General features: G+C 39.8%; 1 protein-coding gene across 6 annotated transcripts in view; it reads left to right on the forward strand.

Annotated features, from left to right (window-relative positions):
• The window catches only part of ACACA (acetyl-CoA carboxylase alpha), a 290,224-nt gene that overhangs the window by 222,579 nt on the left and 45,666 nt on the right, over nucleotides 1-21,979 (forward strand). For all 6 annotated transcript variants that reach the window (XM_045985474.1, XM_045985475.1, XM_045985479.1 and 3 more), the window contains 2 exons: nucleotides 1,732-1,852; nucleotides 2,452-2,562. In XM_045985474.1, the coding sequence (XP_045841430.1) occupies nucleotides 1,732-1,852; nucleotides 2,452-2,562 (232 nt within the window). The remainder of the gene's footprint in view (nucleotides 1-1,731; nucleotides 1,853-2,451; nucleotides 2,563-21,979) is intronic.

Raw genomic sequence — 21,979 nt, forward strand, 5'->3', positions numbered from 1 at the left:
TCTTCTCTCAGCTAGTTTCCTCATCTGTAAAATGAAGATCAAGTAAATTAATATATGTAAAGCCCTTAGCACAGGACTGAGTACATGGTAAGCAGCTGAAAATCCTGGCCACTATTACCTATAATGAGAGGACATTACTTATCACACTGGATTGCTGTGAGGATCAAAAATCATGTGTCTTTATGGATGTGTTTTGTTAATTGTATTATACTATACAAAGATTTTTATTACAAATAACATTAAAATTTAGTACTGCTTCAAAGAATGATAGTCTTAACACTAGAAGACTCAGACCATAGAGCAGAAAATGGGAAATTTGTGTTCTTTTTCATGTAATACAAAGGGAAAAGAAGCCACTTAACAAGTCATGAATCCCTGTGAAGCAATATGTAGACCTTAGGAGGGAAAAGATCTGCTTTGCAGGAAAGGCTGACTGGACCCAGGAGTGTTTGTGACTGCATGTGTCCAGAAAGGACACAGTAAGCCCCACCTCCAATTATTGTGGCCTATTAACCCCTTAAGGGAGATTAGCCTTACCTGCAACATACCTCTAGAATTATCTCTAAATAGAGCCTAGATACAGAGCAAAAGGAAGAATTGGAGAATTCCTAGGAAAGGCTAAAAATAGAAATGCAAAGGAATCTGGGAAGTAAAGATGCAAAGCCAGAGGCCAAGGGCAAGGGCAAAGGGAAGGATTTGGTAGAAGGTTAGAAGTAAAGAAAGAAGTGAACAGAGAAATATAAGGGTAAAAAAGTAGTTTAAGAGCCACCATGGGATATTTATTTATTATTTCAACTTATTAAACTATGCCCAGTGCCAAGCTTTCTGGAATCACACAGAACAGTAAATAATATATGCCCATCTCTACTTCCAACTTTGTATTTTTCCTTTCTTTTATTAATTGCATTCCCCCATCTCCCATTTCCCATTATTAGCTATCACTCCAAATCCCCTGCCAAGAAGACAAATGAGTGGCTCCCACTGGATCCACAGGATGCTTTCTGGACAACTTGGCCAGTATTTCATTTCCACCCACATTCCACTTGCCCTTCCAGAACACTCAAGCCAGGACCCCTCCGTGTATGCACATGATATTTATGAAAGAGCAGGAATGGGCATGTACTGTTTTGATCTTACCCTTAGTCCTGTCTTGAAAATAGAAAGGATTTTTTGACTTGAGAAATTGGGCTGAGCATTCTCACTCGGCCTCTGAATTTTTTTTTATTCCTTTGTAACATTTATCTAAAATTGTTGATTTAATGGCTACTGTTGATTATAGAGAGATCTACATTGACCCTACTTTTAAGAAACTTGTTCTAGAAAGTAAGACAGGGCCTCTTAAATCGGAGCGCCATGTATGTGTCAAGCCCTTTCTTTGTTGCTTTAATTTAACTCTCATGTCAACCCTTAGAGGTAGACATTATCTCAGTTTTACAGAAGTTACTATTCTCTCCAGAGTTACATGGCTGCATGTGTCAGAGCAGGGATTTAAGCCTGTCTACTTAATTTCAGATTTTGCTCTTTCTGCTATACTATATTGCTTCCAGCAAGAATAGGCACCAAGCTAAGGAGGAAAGATACATGAATGAAAAGTATAAGAAGAGTATATAAGAGCGCTGGCTTTAAATAAGCTTTTAGGATGCTTTTAGCAGCCTTTGAATGGCTGTTATTTTTAATGGATAGTTATTCTTGTGTTTAACCTTTATAATTTGGCATGGCTGTATCCATTAGGTACAAAATAACTGATATTATTGGGAAGGAAGAGGGACTTGGAGCAGAGAACCTTCGAGGCTCTGGAATGATTGCTGGAGAATCCTCATTGGCCTATGATGAGATCATCACCATCAGCCTGGTAAATCTTAACAGAATATGACCTTTTTGAAGGACCAACTGTGTGACTAGGAGTTATTTTTGTCCCATCTCTGCTATTCAGTCCCAAATGAGAAGATTTCTTAAAAATTATATATCTACAATTTGATTTTCACTGTGCATCCTAGTGTAAATAATTGAATATCCCAGATAAACCTAGCACCTCATTTTAGCCTTTAGTTTAACTTTTTTCTCTAAGCATTCTAACAGAGCTATAACAGCTTGAATTTCTTTTTTTTTTTTTTTTAACTAATTTTCCTTGTTCTTACCTCTAGTATAGATGCCAAGCATCTGTGAAACAGGCAAAAGTATAAGAGAGTAAAGAGCCTATGAACCTTTAAGGGTCTAATACTTGAATCATTCAGTGAATTCTGTACCATCTTTTCTTTGACCAGGGAATTGTGAGGCTTAATATTGTTAATCAAACTTTGCAAAAAGCAGTATTTTTTTCTGTTAATGTGGATTTTATACATCTGTGCCTTAGTTCTTATAGCTGGGGAGGGACATAAATATGTGACATGTAGAATTTATTCTTTTCTTTCTCTCTTTCTTTTCTTTTTTTTGAATTTATTCTTTTTGAAGGTTACATGCCGGGCCATTGGGATTGGGGCTTACCTTGTCCGGCTGGGACAGAGAACCATCCAGGTTGAAAATTCTCACTTAATTCTGACCGGAGCTGGGGCCCTCAACAAAGTAAGTTTCTAGGGTCTGGGAGAAGTATGTGAAGCTGTTTGGAGATGATTGTGAATTCTTAATTCAAGACCCTGATTGAGGAGAAGCCATTCAGGCCATGCTCCCTCAATCTGTTTCCCTCTCCCTCCATATTTCCTGCCCGTTGCCTTGCTTACCTATTCATTCATTCACTTGTTGTATTCAGCAAATATTTTAAGGACCTGCTATGTGCCAGGCAGTGTTCCAAGCCCTTTGGATATGTTCATGAACAAACCATATAGAACTCATGCTCTGAAGGATTTACGTTCCAGTGTCTTTCTAGAAAGAGAATTGATTGAATGCCTTTTTTTTCTGCTCTCCTTCCCTTTTTCTCCTCTATGAATAAGTGAAGAGATCTCTTCCCAGATGCGGAGCTATCTCTGAAGCATCTCCTGAACGTGTTGACAATATCAAGTTTTAATGTTCTGAGAAATTTGTGAATGTACCTCTTAAAAAGGACAGTTAACAGTGGTCCATTGTACATAGAGGAAGTAATTGGTAAATACTGAATAGAGAGATGGGTGGACACATGCTTGGATGGATTGCTGGAAAAGAGTATGACAGATTTATCATTCCCGAAGAAGAAATTCTTGTGCAAGATGCCTGGGTGGCTCAGTCAATTGGGTGTCTGACTCTTGATTTTGGCTTGGGTCATGATCTTAGGGTTGTGGGATCAAGCCCTGCATCAGGGTCTGTGCTCAGTGGGGAGTCTGCTTGAGGTTTCTCTCTCTCCCTCTGCCCCTTTCCCCCGTGCTTACTGTCTTTTTCTTCCTCCTCTCTCTCTCAAAATAAATCCTAAGAAAGAAAGGGAGGAGGGAGGGAGGAGGAAGGAAAAAAAGAAGGAAGGAAGGGAGGAAAGAAATTCTTGTGCCTTTTCAATACGAGCTCATTGGGGCTTTTCTAAGGTGGGAGAAAGAAAAAAAAGTTTGTGAGGTCACTGCTTGTAAGAGTGAATACCTGGATGTACAAAAGGCAATGTAGTTCTGACTTCTCTGCAGACATAGGAAAATTATTTTCTCTCCAGAGCCAGGAATATGTAATAGTCAAGAACTGGCTGGCTGACCTTGTACAACTCATATAACCTCTCAGCTCCTCCACTTTCTTTGTCTATCAAAGGGGAGTAATAATTTACACGCTTAAGTGATATGGTGGACATCAAATGGGAAAACATGAGTAAAAATACATAGCATGTGGCACAAAGCGTTGATCCTCAGTTCCCTATTTGTCTTTCTTACATGATTTGCTGATTTATCTTGAGTTATATGCACGCTGAATTATATCAGATCCCGGGTTTACTAGACTTGCACATACTTTATCAAGCCTTGACTTTCCAGGGGAAAGATAGGAATCAAATGTCCTGTTATCTCCTTTTTGAAAAGCTGATACATCCATTGGTCCAGTTAGCTTTTGGAGATGTCAGAAATGAGGAGAATCATTTGATGTGATCAGTTTGCTCTCTACATTCATATGAGGTCTGTATCCTTCTTGGCTTGCTTTTCCCTCCAAGTAAAGGCAAAAGCAGAGCTACCAATGGCAAACTTGGACACCCCGCTCCCTTTTTGGGAAGTGGCTTAGAAATAAAGATTGGGAACTGCCACTACTGAAGGAGACTTTTGCTGTGGGAGTAACTGCCTTTTTTTTTTAAGTTCCTCTTTTGGATACCTTCTTAAGATGAGATATTGATGACTATAGAGAAGAATTGTAGGTGTGATTATCTGTAAGGGTAGAATTTGAAAAAGACACATGTATTCCCTTCATGTTCCCATCCTTTCCCCTTAGCAAAGAGCTAATTTCTGAAATGTATTTCATTACGTTTTCTTATTTTCTCCCTAATAATATGTTATGCACAAAGAATAATACAAAAAGCAAAGGTGCTTTTGCTTCTGCTGGGGGTTTTGTTTGGTTGGTTTTTGGTTTTTGCCTAAAAACTTGCTAGTTGAATTCCATTTGTGCCATAAAGAAAACACTAGGGAATTTTTCTTAAAATCTGGTTGAATTGTTCTGATCAGATTTATTATGTTCCCCCCTCTTCATCGCCTGCAGGGCTGCTTGTTGAAGGAGAAGTGTAGTTGCAGGGGAAAAGACGGGGAAAGCTGCAGCTGTAACTTACCAGACAATGCTCCTTTTCAGAAGGACGTGATCATTTGTAGCTGAATGGAGAGATCAAGTTATAGAGGTTACCTAATCCTGCCCTGCCTGCTTCACTGTCTTCATGTCAGTGCCTCTTAAGTACACAGACATGTTGTTGGAAGACACCCGATTTCATGCAAATTCATTCAGAATGTCCTGTGTGCCCCTTCGCCTATTTAGGATGAAAAAAGGACACTATATGGAAGCTGCACGCTTAGATTGCTTCCTCCGACTCACTCCTTTTGCATGTTCTGTCTTTGTGTGTAAGTGGTGCTTTTCGACATCTCTGTTTGCCTTTCTTTCTGTAGGAATCTGTCTCTGTGGGTGTGAGCAGGTCACTTTGAGGGCGAGTCTCTTCCTGGGTGAGTGCTGGTGTCTCTCTTTGTGTCTGTATCTTGCTTCTAGATCCCTCTCTTTCTCTCTCTATGCCTCCCTGAGTATCCATGTGTGAGGAAGTCTTTGTGTATGTCTGAAAACACTGTAGAGCCTCCTTAAGCCTTGACCATTTTGCTGGGGTGTGTGTGTACCTGTGCAAAGTGGAAATGTAGGTGGTATATGCAAGCTTTGAGACTGTAAACATTTGACCCCCACCTTTTTGAGTCTTCATCCTTTATGTTAAACATTGGGGTGAAGAATAGGAAGGGAGGGGGTGTGCAGAGGTTGTAGGAAAAAAGAAATCTGTGTGTGCAAGTGCCGATCCCATTGACCCCTTTGAAAATTGAAATAATGATAATGCGCGTCTCCTGACTGCATCAAAGTATCAGCACATCAAAAGCCAGGAGGCATGAAATGCAAATGATAAAGTGAAAGCAGATGGATTGTGCATGATCGCCTGATGCCCAATGAATTTTAAAAGGTGCCGGTTTGCAAGGGGGGGGTATGGTGGGGGTTGGGGGTGGGGGGACTGAAATAAACACGTTATCCCTGCAATTTTTTTTTTTGTTCTTGACGCTCACTCCTGACAATATTTTTTCACACTTGAGTGAACACCCACTCCATCTCTCCCTTTCTCTCTCTCTCTTTCTCTCTCCTCTCCAAATCCCACCCCCCCCCCCACCAGCTCTTACACGTCTCAGGTCATGTCGCTGCAGCTCCGGTGGAAATAATAAGATATAAACCACGAGGTTGTTATTTGCATAGAAATAGCATGGAGCCCCAGGCAGCAAGGGAGAAGGACACAGGGATCATTTGTCTAAAATTTTAATGAAAACTTTTGCTGAGGCAGAGATTTTTTTGGAACTTTCTTTCTCCCTGCTTTTCTCCTCCCCTCCCCACCCCACCCCCAAGCCCCATCACTGATTTGACTTAACATGGTTCAATTTAAAGAGAAAGGGTTGACACACCACCTATCATACTCCTGTAATACAGCAACATGTAAATTGTTTGTTCCTTTAATAGACATGAAGCTGGAGAGACACACATTCCCAACTTAATACATTGCATGTATGCGTCAAGCTTTTATGGCCACACTCCATCTCAGTGCACACGTGATGTTGCCTGTCATTAGCCGACCTGTTTTTAATTAGTTTAGACCTTCCTACCTTTTGCTTCCAAAGACTCTCACTTTTTTAAGGCTTTTTCTTTGTAGCCAACAGTAGTAACCTGCAAATAAAAAATAATATTCTGTCTGTTTTCCTGTTATTTTACTTTCAGTGGTTTTACTGTACATTTACACATTTTATTCAGAGGCACCATCCTTTGCCACTGTGTCTTTTGTTCCAAAACCAGAAAGTGCTTCCTGCATTTGTAATTTTATCCCTTTACCCTTGTTACCTCAGTATTTGTATAATCTCTTTCCTTGTCTGTCTTGCTCTTTGTTGTCCCCGTAATTATTTGTAAAACACCGAGAATATTACCAAGTTGAGAAGTGTGGTATCTGGGTTTTCTTAAGTGCCTCAGAAGTAGATTTGCCATTTATTTATTTATTTATTTATTTATTTATTTATTTATTTATATAGTAGCTTTCTTCCTTTCTTTTTTTTTTTTTTTTTAACATTTTTATTTATTTGACAGAGATCACAAGCAGGCAGAGAGGCAGGCAGAGAGAGAGAGAAGAAGGAAAGCAGGCTCCCCGCTGAGCAGAGAGCCCGACGTGGGGCTCAATCCCAGGACCCTGAGATCATGACCTGAGCCGAAGGCAGATGCTTTAACCCACTGAGCCACCCAGGCGCCCCTAGATTTGCCATTTAAACTAAAGGCAGTGGGCTGGTCATTAGAAGCAGTCTGGATGACTTTATTTGAAACTTAAAATCAACAACATGAGTCCAGCTCCTTGTGACCTTCTGGGGTGAGCTAGTGGTGTTAGGGCTGTTTTACAGATGGGAAGACTAAAACAGAGGTAAAGTGACTTGGTTCCATTGGCAGAGATTAAATCAGCATGAGAACACGAATTTCCATGTCCCCCCAAGTTTCATTCAAGATGGGCTCAGCTCCCTGTGTTTAGTGTCCACAAGATCTGAGAAGAGAAGATGGTCTGGTCATTTTCCTTTTTGTGCAAATGTCATGAGCATGATGACCTTAGAGAAGCTTCCAAGGGTCTGCTATGTCATGTCACCCAAGGTAGAAGATCATGGGTTTCTAGCTCTACAAACTATAGGCTCTAGGTGGCAGATGGCTTAGAATGTCTCACTGAGTGGCAAGAGAGACCTGATGGATGGGACAGACTACCTGTCTTGAAGGGTGTCATGCTAGCCTGACAAAGACAGCAGCCTATCTGCTCTGGGAACTGGTAAGGTGGGCCCTTACAGGGCTGGGACCGTTTTTAGTCATAAACTCCTAAGTCAGGGTGCCACTAGATATTTCCAGGAACTTTCAGATTTACTTCCCCTACCCCACCACTCCTCTCTGTTTCTACACAATATCTTTAACGTGACATTAGGTGGTGGGTAGGCTCAAAGGACTAGTATTGTAAGGGAACACTGATGTAAATGAGACCTGCTAGTTCTCAGTCCATCCCCCAGACTTGGTGAAATATACACAGACAAATCAGAATTTGCGATTTATAGCCTATCCTAATTGTCTGTGGAGGTAGGCATGTGCCAATGACTGTGATAGATGGATTATAGATTCAGGAGTTGATATGTGACATTTTAAAGCTTCTCCTTTAAGGGGAAAAAAACCTCCCATAATCTCATCTCCCTTACCCTGTCCCTACTGAATCTGCCAGAAAAGAAGAGATTAGATGATGGTGTGGCTAAGGCTATATATGTTAGGCCTATAGGGCCTTAATTCTAACATTGCTTTTGAGACTTGATACAAGTCCTCCTCTGAATCATAGTTTCCAAACATATTTTTATGTGTCTGTGCAATGTGAAATGTGAAGTTGTTGCTCATTTTGTCAGATACAATATCAGAGTTCCTCCTGTGAGCTTGTGGGACTGGGGACTTGTACTGTATATTCTCTGTACTCCCCCGTGACTCTGTGACACACAACATGAGAGAGTCATGGAGGCTCAAGAAGGGAAGGAGAGAGGAGCGCCTGGCTGGCTGGCTCCGTCAGTAAAGCCTGTGGCTGTTGGTCTTGAGATCGTGAATTCGAGCCCCACATTGAGTGTAGAGATAACTTTAAAGAATCATAAATGAAAGTAATTTTTTTTTTTAAAAAGGAGAGATAATTTGGCTCTCGCCATGAGTGAGCATTATAACTTTCACATAACTCAAAGAGCTGGAATGGTTAAAAGCATGGACACTAGACGCAAGCTACATGGGTTTAATTCCTGGCTCTACCACCTACTAGTTGTGTGACCTTGGGACAATTTTCTTAACTTTGCTGGGTCGCAGTTGTACTAACTGTTAAATGAAGATAATAATAGTACCTGTTTACCAGGTCTTGTGAGGATTAAATGTGTTGATATAGGTAAATCACTGACATTGTTGCAGTGTTCCTGAGATGAATATGGAGTCCTTTCTTGTTGCAATTCATGATCCAGGCCCTGGAAAGGAAATACAAACACAACATTCTCTCTACTTTCTGATCCTTTGAGAGCAAAAATTCCTTTTAAGAAAATGTTAGATGTCAGTGCCCACCACAGCAGTACATTCATGTATTGACTTTCCCAATAGATGTTATCTAAAGACAATCACCGCACTTTGGAAAGCCGTTAACGTCAGAGAAGCCATGTTCGGTCCTGATAGGGTAGTATATGTGTCAGTCATCTGTCTACAGGAGTCCCCAAGGACTTGTTGCTACAATAGCCCATAATCACTCTAAGGATCAGACCAGCAATTTGCATTTTTAAAAGTCCCTAACTACCTATTCTTAAAATAGACAGTCCCTGTACTCCAGAAGCTCCAGATGGGATCACTCTCCCTTTAAAGAGGGCATTTGAGCTTTCTTTCTCAGTAAGCCTGGCTTTAGCATTATGAATGAGTTCTCAGAAAGGATTGCAATGGGCACATCTCCTTGGTTTTCAAGCCCTATTCCCCCATACCCCAAACACACACACACATGCACACACGGAATGGGCAAACCTGGCCCCATTTTGGGGGTTATTCTATGTTTCATTTGATGTTCCTCGGGTTTGGTAGTTCCTCAAGGAGTTGTTTTGTGTTTCACCTTGGTTCTTCAGGTATGTTTGACTCCATTAGGGAGTCACTGTGACCTGCCCTCAGCCTGATCGTCTGGTTTGGAACCTTGCAGGGTAGAATTTCTCTCCATTAGAGCTCCATTAGACATTGCCTCTGACTAGAGAGATCTGTGTAGGTATGGTGGCTTGGATACTAATGACTTCGGAGAACCTCAGATAAGTATCAATACTGAACTTCTAGATGAAGTGAAAGCTCTGAGGCTCTGCCTGAGGCATTAAATACAGACTCAGGAATTACCGTGTTTGACAGCCTCTTAAAATTTGCTCAAACTTCTTGAAGTTACAAAACGTGTAGATTAAAAAAAAAAAAAGGCAAACAAAAACTATTGATCATTCCCCTCCCTGCCATTTATTAGGTAAGTAACTTTGGGCTTTCATCTATTTCAGTCTCAGTTTCCTCTTTACAAAACACATTTCCCACTTCAAGGTGAAGATCGGAGGATCTCTTGATCTTAAATACTCTTTAATTTCTAATACTCTGTTGTGCTGTGAAGATGTGTATTAATTTATAGCCAGGAAATTATGTTAGGCTGGAGCAGGGGGAGGATAGATTGGGGATGAGGGTGAGTAGGATCTAAAATAGTTGCTACATATAAGGGTGTTATATACTAGGTAGATTACATGTTAGTGATATGTGAAGTTATTACATAGTAGCAAGATTAGGAATGGGAGTCGTAAAGCATAATTACTGAAAAATGTGTTCATCTCATTTCTTATCCATATTACATAAAAATAAATACCACATAGTAGTGATGGTAGTACTGCTACTACTGACGACAGCAAGTGGCCATAGAGTTATAATTATTGGAAGTGGAAGATCTTCAAAAGCCCAACTACCAACCATTGTTTGAATTTCTTCTGTAACACCACTGCCAAATAATCATTTGGTTATGCTTGAAAAAACCCAACTGAAGGGGAGCTCGGTACTTTATGAGCCAGTCTCTTTCATCTATATGAAGTTCTTTCTTACATTTAGCTACAGCCTGTTCCTTTGCATAGATAGACCAATTCCTTTTTTAAAATAGTGTTCAAAATTAGCAAAGCAGCTCCTAATGTTGTGGTGTAACCTGCGTGGAATTGAATGAAACCAAAATCTTTCCCATGTACTTTGCTTTCAGGGTCTGGCCTTGTCTTAAGAACAAACACAGCAAAGATGAAAATGCTATTCAAAGATAGAAAGGAAACTGGTTTCATAAATAACATTCTTGCCAGACAAAACTGAAATAAGCAGGATTACAGGAGAAACAGCTCAAACTTCCACCATTTGGAAGTACTCTGTAGAAGGTTGGGGATCTGCTGTACAGTGTCCCATAAGGCTTTCGGAGCCTGATTATCTCCTGCTTCCCCACCACTGGCCTTGTTGACCCTATACACGGTCGGAGGATGTTTTCTTGGGTGCTGTGTGTTTAGATACTAGTTAAAACTCATTGGGTCCAGGGGCGCCTGGGTGGCTCAGTAGATTAAGCCGCTGCCTTCGGCTCAGGTCATGATCTCAGGGTCCTGGGATCGAGCCCCGCATCAGGCTCTCTGCTCCACGGGGAGCCTGCTTCCTCCTCTCTCTCTGCCTACTTGTGATCTCTCTCTCTGTCAAATAAATAAATAAAATCTTTAAAAAAAAAAAAACTCATTGGGTCCAAAGTTAGGTAGTACTTATTTCAGGAATCAGTAAAGATAATATGGACTCAGGTACACAACCAAATCTAAAATCTAAACCAAATCTAAAATCCTAGAATCGGTTTCCCTCTCACCTCACTGAGCAGTCTCTGGCTCACTTTCTATGTGTGCACCTTTGCCATCTCTCTGCCCTCGCTCCAGAGTGTCCATTTCAACTTCCAGGATTGTGCTGCTTTCTGAGTGTTGGGAGGGAAGAAATGCCTCTGTCTCGCAGGTTCCGTGGCATGCAGGGTCTCCGCACTTTCTGCCTCTAACAAAACACTGTCCCTGAATGCAAGCTAAATGCCCTCCTAAGACTGTGAGCATGATCCCATAGGTAGAGCCGTTCAGCTTCTTCATTTTCCAGGCAGTCATATGTTACACCTTCTTATGCTGGATTTTCTTCACCTTTCTCTCTTTCTATAAATGTTCATAGCTCTGTCTTTGCAAATTAGTGTTCACTGGAAGCTTTGCTATTCCATTTACCCTTCTCTTCTCCCTTTAACCTTTCTTCTCCCCAGTCCCAGCCTGAAACCCAAGTAAATTAGCTTCTCACCCCTGGCCCCCAGTTTAAAAAAAAAAAAAAAAAGAACCATACTCCTCCAACAGTGTCCGTTCTTGGATTTGCAGTCAGCAGCCATCTCCAATAACCATCAGGCTGTCAGCTTTGCAGCTCCCCACTACCTCCCACCTCCCCCATCACTCACCAGAGGAAAAAGAGAACCAGAGCAAGAGCTTGAAATATATCATGCAATAGTGTATCATGAATTTGTTGTGAATCACAGCAGTGAAGCAGGTTTATTTATTTCTGAGACCTTAAATCAATACAAAGTAGGTCTCTTAGTTCTGAAGCTGGGATGGAGTGTGAAAAAATGAGCCCATTGTACTCTTAAAACTTTGGGGAAAGGAGATGACAGCTATATAATTCCATTTACCAGGCACTAGGGGCTTTAATGTGAAGGTGACAGGGAGCTCTTTGTGCATTTAGAGCACCATATCTTCTAAATAAAAGATCTGTAGACTTGATAGTGGAGCATAGCTCCAAGTTTAATAATCTCCAAGCATTAGACCGAGCCAATATGTTCCCAAGTCGGAGAGTTCCCCCCCAAACACTCATAAATTAAAAGTGCAAGAACTGCACACGTTGGTAGATTAGGAATGCAAGGACTACAGTCTTTCCTAGGAGAAAGACAGACCTGGGCTCTGGCTGTGCACAGACTGCTCTGTGAATATGATAAAGATGCAGAAAACGAGACTATTTAGAAACCTGACTCCTGGCTGTTCATCATTCTAGGGAATGTCACCTGTGCTGGATCCAGATCCAGCTCTGTCCTCTCTCACTGGCCATCTTCACACATCTAATCAGCTAATGTACACAGTCAGGAGTGCTGAATTATGAAAGGAGAAGCTTTAAGAGCTGGTTAGATTGAACTACAGATTACCATGCCCAAGCGTCAAGTTTTTCTGGTTGATTCTTGACTGACTCCTAATTTTAATAATGTCTCAGTGTCTGGAATTTAAGCCTTTTGAAATAGTATGCACATAAGAGAAATTGAGAAATCAGTGTTATTAAGGAAAAGGACCCACCCAAATTTCACTAACAGCATACAATGCATATATGAGAAGTGAAGACCATTGGAACATATAATCAAGTTTTGAGTATCTTCATTTTCTATCTGACCCACTGATAAAATATGCCTTTTCTCAACAGATAAAGCAGATTTATACAGCTCAGTAGAGCAACCCTAATATAATATGACTTTATATTAGATAGAGTTACTAGCTTAATTCAGGCTCAGGTAAAGAATTTTGAAAGAAAAACCCAGTGTCTGCACTGGGGAAAACTAAAAGGATGGGAAAATTGAACCACTCATTTTGCTTAGGAAAGCTGCTACATTTATAACACTAATATGGAATATTTCTTTTGCTTATAGTAGTTCAACTTGCTGAAAATATAAATCAAAGCTGAGTTTTTATAGAGCACTAAGCATTATGGCAGTTCACATGCATTTACTGCATGCCAGTTAGGTGTGAAGTTCTGTTCTTGTGCTGTGGGCATACAAAGATGATTTCTGCTTTCATGGAGCTTCACATTTACCCTTGAAAGACAGTAACAGGCTTTTCATGTGTTCTAAGGGTAAAAAATAAAATCGCTGCCCACACTATGTAAATAAGAAAACACAAACAAAAAGGCTGCCGGGACGAACAGCTGGTGCTACTCCATGAGAAGCCGGGCCTCAGCAAGCATGGAACTCTTGACCTCACCCCTGGTGGGCCCAGGCAGTCACACAGCCCTCTGCCTTCCACACCAGCCTCATGTCTTCTGTCCTCGTCAGAAGCCCACTGGAATTTTTAAAAAAATTTTCCATCTTTTGAAAACATCTGCTAGAAGAATGTTATTGAGAATATGTGAAGAATCTTCACAACTCAATTATAAGAAAACAACAGTCATTTAAAAATGCTTTAATTTGGGGGACCTGGGTGGCTCCATCAGTTAAGCATCTGGTTCTTGATTTGGGCTCAGGTCATAATCTCAGAGTTGTGGGATGGAGCCCTATGTTGGGCTCCACGCTCAGTGAGGAGTCTGCTCGAGATTCTCTCTCTCCCTCTGCCCCCCGCATCCCAACGCTTGCTCACTCTTTCTAAAATAAATAAATCTTTTAAAAATTAAAAAATGATTGTGGACATTGGGGAGGGTATGTGCTATGGTGAGTGCTATGAAGTGTGTAAACCTGGAGTGTGTAAACCTGTACCCCTGGGGCTAAAAATACATTATAAGTTTATAAAAAAATAAAAGGATTTAAAAATTTTTAAAATGGGTTTAATTTAATTTTCTAAAGAAATTTGAACAGACATTTCAGCAAAAAAGATAGGAGGATGGTAAATGAGCACATGAAAGGTTGCTTATCATTAGGGAAATGTAAATTTAAAACCACAATTAGGCACCACTAAAATAAAGGAAAAATATGTATTTAATAAAGGAAAATTTTAATTGACAATATTAAGTATTTGTGAGAATGCAGGAAAACTGGAACTCTTGTACATATTGTTGGGAATGTGAAATGAAACAGCCACTTTGAAAAAATGTAAACAAGAATGAGATCTTGCTATTTGAAACAACATGGATAGATGTAGAAGATACAATGCTAAGTGAAATAAGCCAGTCAGAGAAAGACAAATACCATATGATTTCACTCATATATGGAATCTAAAAACAAAACAAAGGAACAAAGGAAAAAAGACAAAAAACCAGACTCTTATTACAGAGAACAAAATGGTGGTTTGTAGAGGGGAGTTTGATGGGGGTGGTGGGTGAAATAGGCAAAAAGGGTTAAAAGAAAAAGTACACTGATCTAGATGAGCCCTGAGTAATACAGGAAATTGCTGAACCATTATATTGTATACTTGAAGCTGGTATAACATTGTATATTAATTGTATTTCAATTAAAAAAAAAAAAGTTTAGGGGCACCTGGGTGGCTCAGTGGGTTAAGCCTCTGCCTTCGGCTCAGGTCATGATCCCAGGGTCCTGGGATCGAGCCCCATATCGGGCTCTCTGCCCAGCAAGGAGCCTGTTTCCATTCCTCTCTCTTTCTCTGCCTGCCTCTCTGCCTACTTGTGATCTCTTTCTGTCAAATAAATAAAATCTTAAAAAAAAAAATAAATAAATAAATAAATAAAATCTTAAAAAAAAAAGTTTAGCACCATTTTAAAAAAAGATAAAATTAAATTTTTGTATACAACCTAGCAATTCTCTTCCTGGGAGAAATGAAATATACATCCACACCAAAACCTGTCCAAAAATGTCAGTAGCAGCTTTATTCATAATATCCCCAAACCAGAGATGACCCACTTACCTTAATGTCCACCAAATAAACAAATTGTGGTACTTCCATAAAATGGAATACTACATCATAGTGAAAGGAACTTCTGACACCTATATCCGCATAAATGAATCTCAGATGTATTACACTTTCAGCTTTTCACTGTTGAGTATGATGTTAGGTGTGGTTTTGTCATCTATGCCTTTTCTTATGTTGAGGTTTGTTCTCTCTATACCCATTTTGTTGAGAGTTTTTTATAAATGGGTATTGATTTTTACTAAATGCTTTTCTGTATTTATTGAGATGACCATATGATTTTTATACTTCCTTTTTTTTAATGTGGAGTATTACACTGATTCATTTGCAGATATTGAACCATCCTTGCATCACTGGAATAAATCCCACATGATTATGGTGTATTATCCTTTTAATGTATCCTTTTAATGTATTGTTGAATTCAGTTTGCTAATCCTTTTTTTTTTTTTTTTGAGAGTTTTTGCATTTATGTTCATCAGGGATATTAGCCTGTAAGTGTCTGTGTGTGTGTGTGTGTGTGTGTGTGTGTGTGTGTGTGTGGTGCTTTGTGGTTTTGTTATCAGGGTAATGCTGGCCTCATAGAATGAGTTCAGGAGTAATCTTTTCAATTTTTTGGAATAGTTTGAGAAGGATAGGTATTAACTCTTCTTTATTTTTTTATTTTTTTTAATATTTTATTTATTTGACAGAGAGAAATCACAACTAGGCAGAGAGGCAGGCAGAGAGAGAGGAGGAAGCAGGCTCCCTGCGGAGCAGAGAGCCCGATGTGGGGCTCGATCCCAGGATCCCGGGATCATGACCTGAGCCGAAGGCAGAGGCTTTAACCCACTGAGCCACCCAGGCACCCCTTAACTGTTTTTTAAATATTTAGTAGAATTCACCTGTGAAGCCATCTGGTCCTGGACTTTTGTTTTTGGGGAGTTTTTTTTGGTTACTGACTTTAATAAATAAAATTTATAATTAATTAATAATTTAATTTAATTAATAAATAAAAATCTGATTTTTTTATTCCTGATTTAGTCTTGGAAAATTGTATGTTTCTAGGAATTTATTCATTTTTTCTAGGTTGTCTCATTTGTTGGCATATAATAATTATTCATTGTAGTCTGTTATGATCCTTTATATTTCTGTTGTATTGGTTGTAACTTCTCTTTCATTTCTGATTTTATTTATTTGGGCCTCTCTTTTTTCTTATGAGTCTGGCTAAAGGTTTATCAACTTTGTTTTCATTTCTAAGAATCAGCTTTTAGTTTCATTGATCATTTCTGTTGTCTTTGTAGTCTGTTTCATTTTATTTCCACTCTGATCTTTTTTATTTACTTCTTTCCACTAACCATGGGCTTTGTTTGTCCTTTTTCTAGTTTATTAGGTTTAAGGTTAGGTTGTTTATGTGAATTTTGTTGTTGTTGTTTACTGGAGTAGGCCTACATTGCTATGAACTTACCCCTCTTAGAACTGTTTTTGCCATATCCTGTAGATTTTGGAATGTTGTGTTTCCATTTTCATTCGTCTTGAGGTATTTTTTTAAATTTCCTCTTTGATTTCTTTAGTGACCCATTGGTTATTTAGTAGTGAGTTTGTTGTTTATCCTCCACATGTTTGTATTTTTTTCCAGTTTTCTTCTTGTAATTGATTTCAAGTATGTACCATTGTAGTCAGAAAATGCTCGATATGATTTCAGTCTTCTTAAATATTTATTGTTTTGTGGCCTCACATATGATCTGTCTTGGAGGCTGTTCCATGTGCATTTGAAATGAATATGTATTCTGCTGGTTTTGAATGGAATATTATACACATACAAACACACACACACATCTCTTAGGTCCATCTGGTGTAATGTGTCATTCAAAACTACTGTTTCTTTGTTGATTTTTCTGTCTGGGTGATCTATCCATTGATATAAGTGAGGTATTAAAGTCCCCTGCTATTATTGTATTACTGTCACTTTCTCCCTTTATATTGGTTAATATTTGTTTATATATTTAGGTGCCCTTATTTTGTGTGTGTAGATACTTGAAATTGCTATATCCTCTTGTTGTATTGATCCCTTTACCATTATGTAATGCCCTTCTTTGTGACTTGTTACAGTATTTGTTTTAAAGTCTAGCTTGTCTGGTATAAGTATGGCTACCACATATTTCCATTTGTGTGGGATATCTTTTTCCATCCCTTCACTTTCAGTCTGTGTGTATCTTTAGATCTGAAGTGAGTCTCTTGGAGGCAGCATATAAGTGGTCTTTTTTTTTTTTTAATCCATTCATCCAGTCTTTTGATTGGTGCATTTAGTCCATTTATGCTTAAAGTAATTATTGATAGATATGTACTTATTGCCATTTTGTTGATTGTTTTCTGGATATTTTTGTAGATCATCTCTGTTACTCTCTTCTCTTGCTCTCTTGCTTTATGATTTGGTGACTTCTTTAATGTTATGTTGGCATCCCTTTCCCTTTATCTTCTGTGTATCTACTATTGATATTTGGTTTGGGGTTACCGTGCAGTTCATATATGACATCCTTTGTATATAAGGCTATTTTAAGTTGATGGTCACTTAATTTCAAGTGCATTCTAAAAGCACTGCATTTTCATCCCCCAACCCACATTTTATGTTTTTGATGTCATCTTTTATATCTTACTATTTTGTGTATCTTTTTTTTTAAAGATTTTATTTATTTGACAGAGATCACAAGTAGGCAGAGAGGCAGGCAGAGAGAGAGGAGGAAGCAGGCTCCCCACAGAGCAGAGAGCCCGACGCAGGGCCCGATCCCAGGATCCCAGGATCATGACCCGAGCTGAAGGCAGAGGTTTTAACCCACTGAGCCACCCAGGCGCCCCATATATCTTATTTTGTGTATCTTTTGACCTCTATTGTAGGTCTAGATGATTTTTATTACTTTTGTCTTTTAACCTTCATACTAATTATGTAGTATTAGATAGATTATTAGGTATATAGAGTATTAGGTAGATCCACTACCTTTACCAGTTAGATATTTTCCTTCATAATCATTTTAATAATTTTCCTATTTCTAATGATGGCCTTTTCTTTTCCATTTAAAGTCCCTTTAATATTTCATGTTAAGGCTGGTTTGGTGATGATGAACTCCTTTAGCTCTTGCTTTCTGGGAAACCCCTTATCTCTTCTATTCTGAGTGATAACCTTGCTGGGTGACCTGTTCTTGGTTGTAAGTTCTTCCCTTTCAGCACTTTGAATATATCATGCCACTCCATTCTGGTCTGTAAAGTTTATGCTAAAAAATTAGCTCATGCATGAATGGAATTAGAGGGTATTATGCTGAGCAAAATAAGTCAATTAGAGAAAGACAATTATCATATGATCTCTCCGATAGGAGGAATTTAAGAGGCAAGGAAGGGGGTTGTGGGAGGTAAGGAAGGAAAAAATGAAACAAGATGGGATCGGGAGGGAGACAAACCATAAGAGACTCAATCTCATGAAACAAACTGAGGGTTGCTGGGGGGGGGTGGTGGTGGTAGGGATAGGGTGGCTGGGTTATGAACAGTGGGGAGGGTATGTGCTATGGTGAGTGCTGTGAAATGTGTAAGTCTGATGATTCACAGACCTGTACCCCTGGGGCAAATAATACATTATATGTTAATTTTAAAAATAAAAATAAAAAAATTTTAAAAATCAGCTCATGGCCATATGGGGGTCTCCTTGTACATAATAAATTTTTCTCTTACTTCCCTTAAGAGTCCCTCTTTAACTGCTGACACTTTGATTATAGTGTATTATAATCAATATAGTGATGTATAGTATAGTATTATGTCTTGGTGTGGATCTCTGTGGGTTCATTTTATTTGGGACTGTGTTTCCTGGACTTGGATGTCTGCTTCCTTCCCCAGGTTAGGGAAATTTTCATCCATTCTTTCTTCAAATAGGTGTTCTGTTCCTTTCCTTTTCTCTATTCCTTCTGGGACCCCTACAGTGCAAATGTTAGTATGCTTGCTGTTGTCCTAGAAGTCCCTGAACTATCCTCATTTTTTCATTCTTTTTTTCTTTTTGCTGTTCTCGTTGTGTGGGTTCCACTACTCTTATCTTCCACATTGCTGATCCACTCTTCTGCATTATCTAATCTGCTATTGATTCTCTCTAGTGTATTTTTCATTTCAGTTATTGTATTCTTCTGATTTGTTCTTTTTTATATTTTCTCTCTCTTTCTTATTGTGTTCTTCCATTTTCTTGAGTTTAGTGAGCATCTTTATGATCATTACATTGAACTCTTTATCTGGTAGATTGCTTATCTCCATTTCATTTAGTTCATTTCCTGAGATTTTCATCTGACTCTTTAATTTGGAATGTGTTCTCTTGTCTCCTCATTTTGCTTAACTCTCTGTTTGTTTTTATGTATTAGGTAAATCACTTTTATCTCCTCATCTTGAAAAAGTGTCTTTATGTAGAGACTATCCTTTGGAGCCAATCGCACAAAACCACCCTGTTCATTCAATCCAAGTAACCCCCCCTGGGGTGTCCCCTGTGGGCTACATGCACCTTCCTGTTGGGGCTGAGCACAGTTAGTGCAGACTTGCTAGTGTGTGAGGCTGGCCCCTCAGGGTTTTGCTCTGGTATTGGGGGGGATGAGGAGTCCACAGGGGAATGCTGGAGTGTGATGAGTAGTGCTAGCACAGGAGATGGAGAATGTTAGAACTGTCTCTCACCACTACCGGACCAACTAGGTAGAAGAGGGGATGAAGAAATTGGTGTCTGCTGATGCTTCCTTCCCCTGAGAATATTCCAACAGATCTCTGCCCCTCTAGCACATGCCCTAAAATTAGTCCGTGAATCTCCTTCACATTGTAACCCCAATGCTTTTCAAACTACTGCCTCTACACTGGGATTTGGAGGGAGTAAAATTATGTGAGCCCTTCATGTACAGTCTGTTTCCTGCTGCCCTCCTGGACATAAGCCCTCCTGGATTTCAAAGCCAGATGTTATAGGAGCTCTGCTTACAGCTGCAGGTCCCCTGAACTGAGGAGCCTGGTGTGGGACCTGGACCCCTTATTCCTCAGGGAGGGCCTCTGTAGTTGCAGTACCCCTCCCACTGTAGGTCACCATGCCAGGGGTGTGAGTCCTGACTAGACCTAATACTGCCCTGCCCACTCATCTTGATGTGGCTTTTTCTTTATATTCTTAGTTGTATAAAATCTCTTCTGTTAGTCTTCAGTTCATTTTCAGGATAGTTTTTCTATATGTAGTCGTTGTTCTGGTTTGTTCGTGGGAGGATGTGAATTCATAATCTTCCTGTCCTGCCATCTTGATCCCGCCTCCTAGAGGGAAGCTTTTGGGGTAATCTTGATGGTGATTATATGAGTGTATATATTTGTCTAAATTCATAAAATTCTATACCTAAGAATGATTTTTTCTGTATGTAAGTTATACCTCAATAAACTAGATTTTTTAATAAAAATTTCCATATTTGGAAGCAATTTATTTTCAATACATTCAAGTCTGTAGATCAATGAACAGTTGTTGGATCCCTGAGAGAAGGGATTTCTCTTTGGCAATCAGTTTTCACTCTGGAAGCCTATGCCTTTTCTCATACGTTTGACAGGCAAATAGTCATGTGGCTCTTCTCTACCCCCATTACATTAAAAATGCATTTCTGTTCCTCACACAGTCCACCTTCAAATCCTTGTGACCCTTCTGCGTCTAACTCATGACTCTGTTTGCCCCACTCCTCAGTAAGCAGAGGTCTTCCAGTGGCCTGTATCTCCGTCTCCCCTTGGTATATCTTCTCCCATCACTGGTTGCCCTGTCCCTTTCTTTACTCCCACTTTACCCATCAGCAGACCCAATCACTTCATAATACTGCTGTGTGTGGAGTGCGTTTTGGTCTTGCAGTGAATGGTCTTGAATCCAGTTTGGGCTCAGGTTGGAGGCTTTCCTGTCCTGTGCCAGCAGTAGTTCACTGTGCCCTTTCTCTACCCCCAACCCTAGACTACCAGCTGCCAACCAGCACTCCAGTTTGCCAGTGACAAGTGGCAATGAAGAGGGGAGAGGGAGTTGTAACCCTGAGTCTGCGTATCAAGAGGCTGTGTTTTGGGAACCCCCAAACGTTCTTGGTTGCATAGGCTCCAGTTCTGTCTCCCTAGAGATTTAATTCCATTCACCCTTGGATATATTCCTGGAGAAACGTTTGCACAGTAATATGTGCTGCACCACTTAAAATTGTTAATTGGAGATTGAATTACTTGTCAGCTTTTAAAAATGTAGTCCTCTCAGGTCAGGGAGGAGGGTGTTAGCAGCATGAGTAGATGAGCTATTGCATTTTTTTCTTTCCCTTCCTCTTTTCTCCCACCTCCCTTTTCCTCTCTCACTCTTCCTCCTTTCTTTTGTCCCTATTTTACCAATTTTTTCCTGCTTCCACTTATTCTTTTCTCTGTCTCTCTTTCTGCCTTAGCCAAACCTTTATCCATAACCTGACAGAGCCCACAATGACTTTAGTATCTAGAATCATGAACTAAGTTCAGTAATGATAATTGCCCGGGAAACGTACAAAACCCCGCCTTACATCCTCTTGAGGATGGAAATACCCTAATGAGAGGGAGAATTGCAGCAAGGACTCAGTTTGTGTAGCCCAAATTCTTAGATGCAAGAGGAATTTTATACTTCCTGCTTCTTTAAATAGAAGCTTGCCCTGACCCGAGAACTGTTTAAAGGGGGAAAGATTGGCTAAAGGGGGAAAAGCAGCAGTAGATTTCATTTTTTATTCCACCGATATGCATCATTATTTTTCATATCTTCAGCACACGATTGCAAATACTTGCCTGTAAGTCTAAAGGCCCCCAACCTAATGTGTCTATCAGGACAAAGGCAGTTTTTCTTAAAAAATTGAGCTAAGTTGCATCTATGAAACTTGGAAATCTCCATGCCTGTGCTGACAGATATCCTGACAAGTAAATACTATACTCATTCAGTGTTACACAGTGACTTCATTTGCACAAAACCTCACAATGCTCTGCCACTTCAGTCAAACGTCTGGAGCACTGGGGAAAGGAAGAACGTGTTTATCTTGATCTCCAAAAAGGGATTTAAGGGAGAGAGCAGGCGGTATATTAGCCTGTTTTCATTGCCTGTCAGCTGTGGTAAACCTGAGCTGTCTGCGGTGTCTCTAGATAAGCAGCAACAGCAGCAGCGGCCTTAGCATGTATGTATGACT

This window comes from Meles meles, chromosome 18 (assembly GCF_922984935.1).
Source record: "Meles meles chromosome 18, mMelMel3.1 paternal haplotype, whole genome shotgun sequence".
Classification (NCBI taxonomy): domain Eukaryota; kingdom Metazoa; phylum Chordata; class Mammalia; order Carnivora; family Mustelidae; genus Meles; species Meles meles.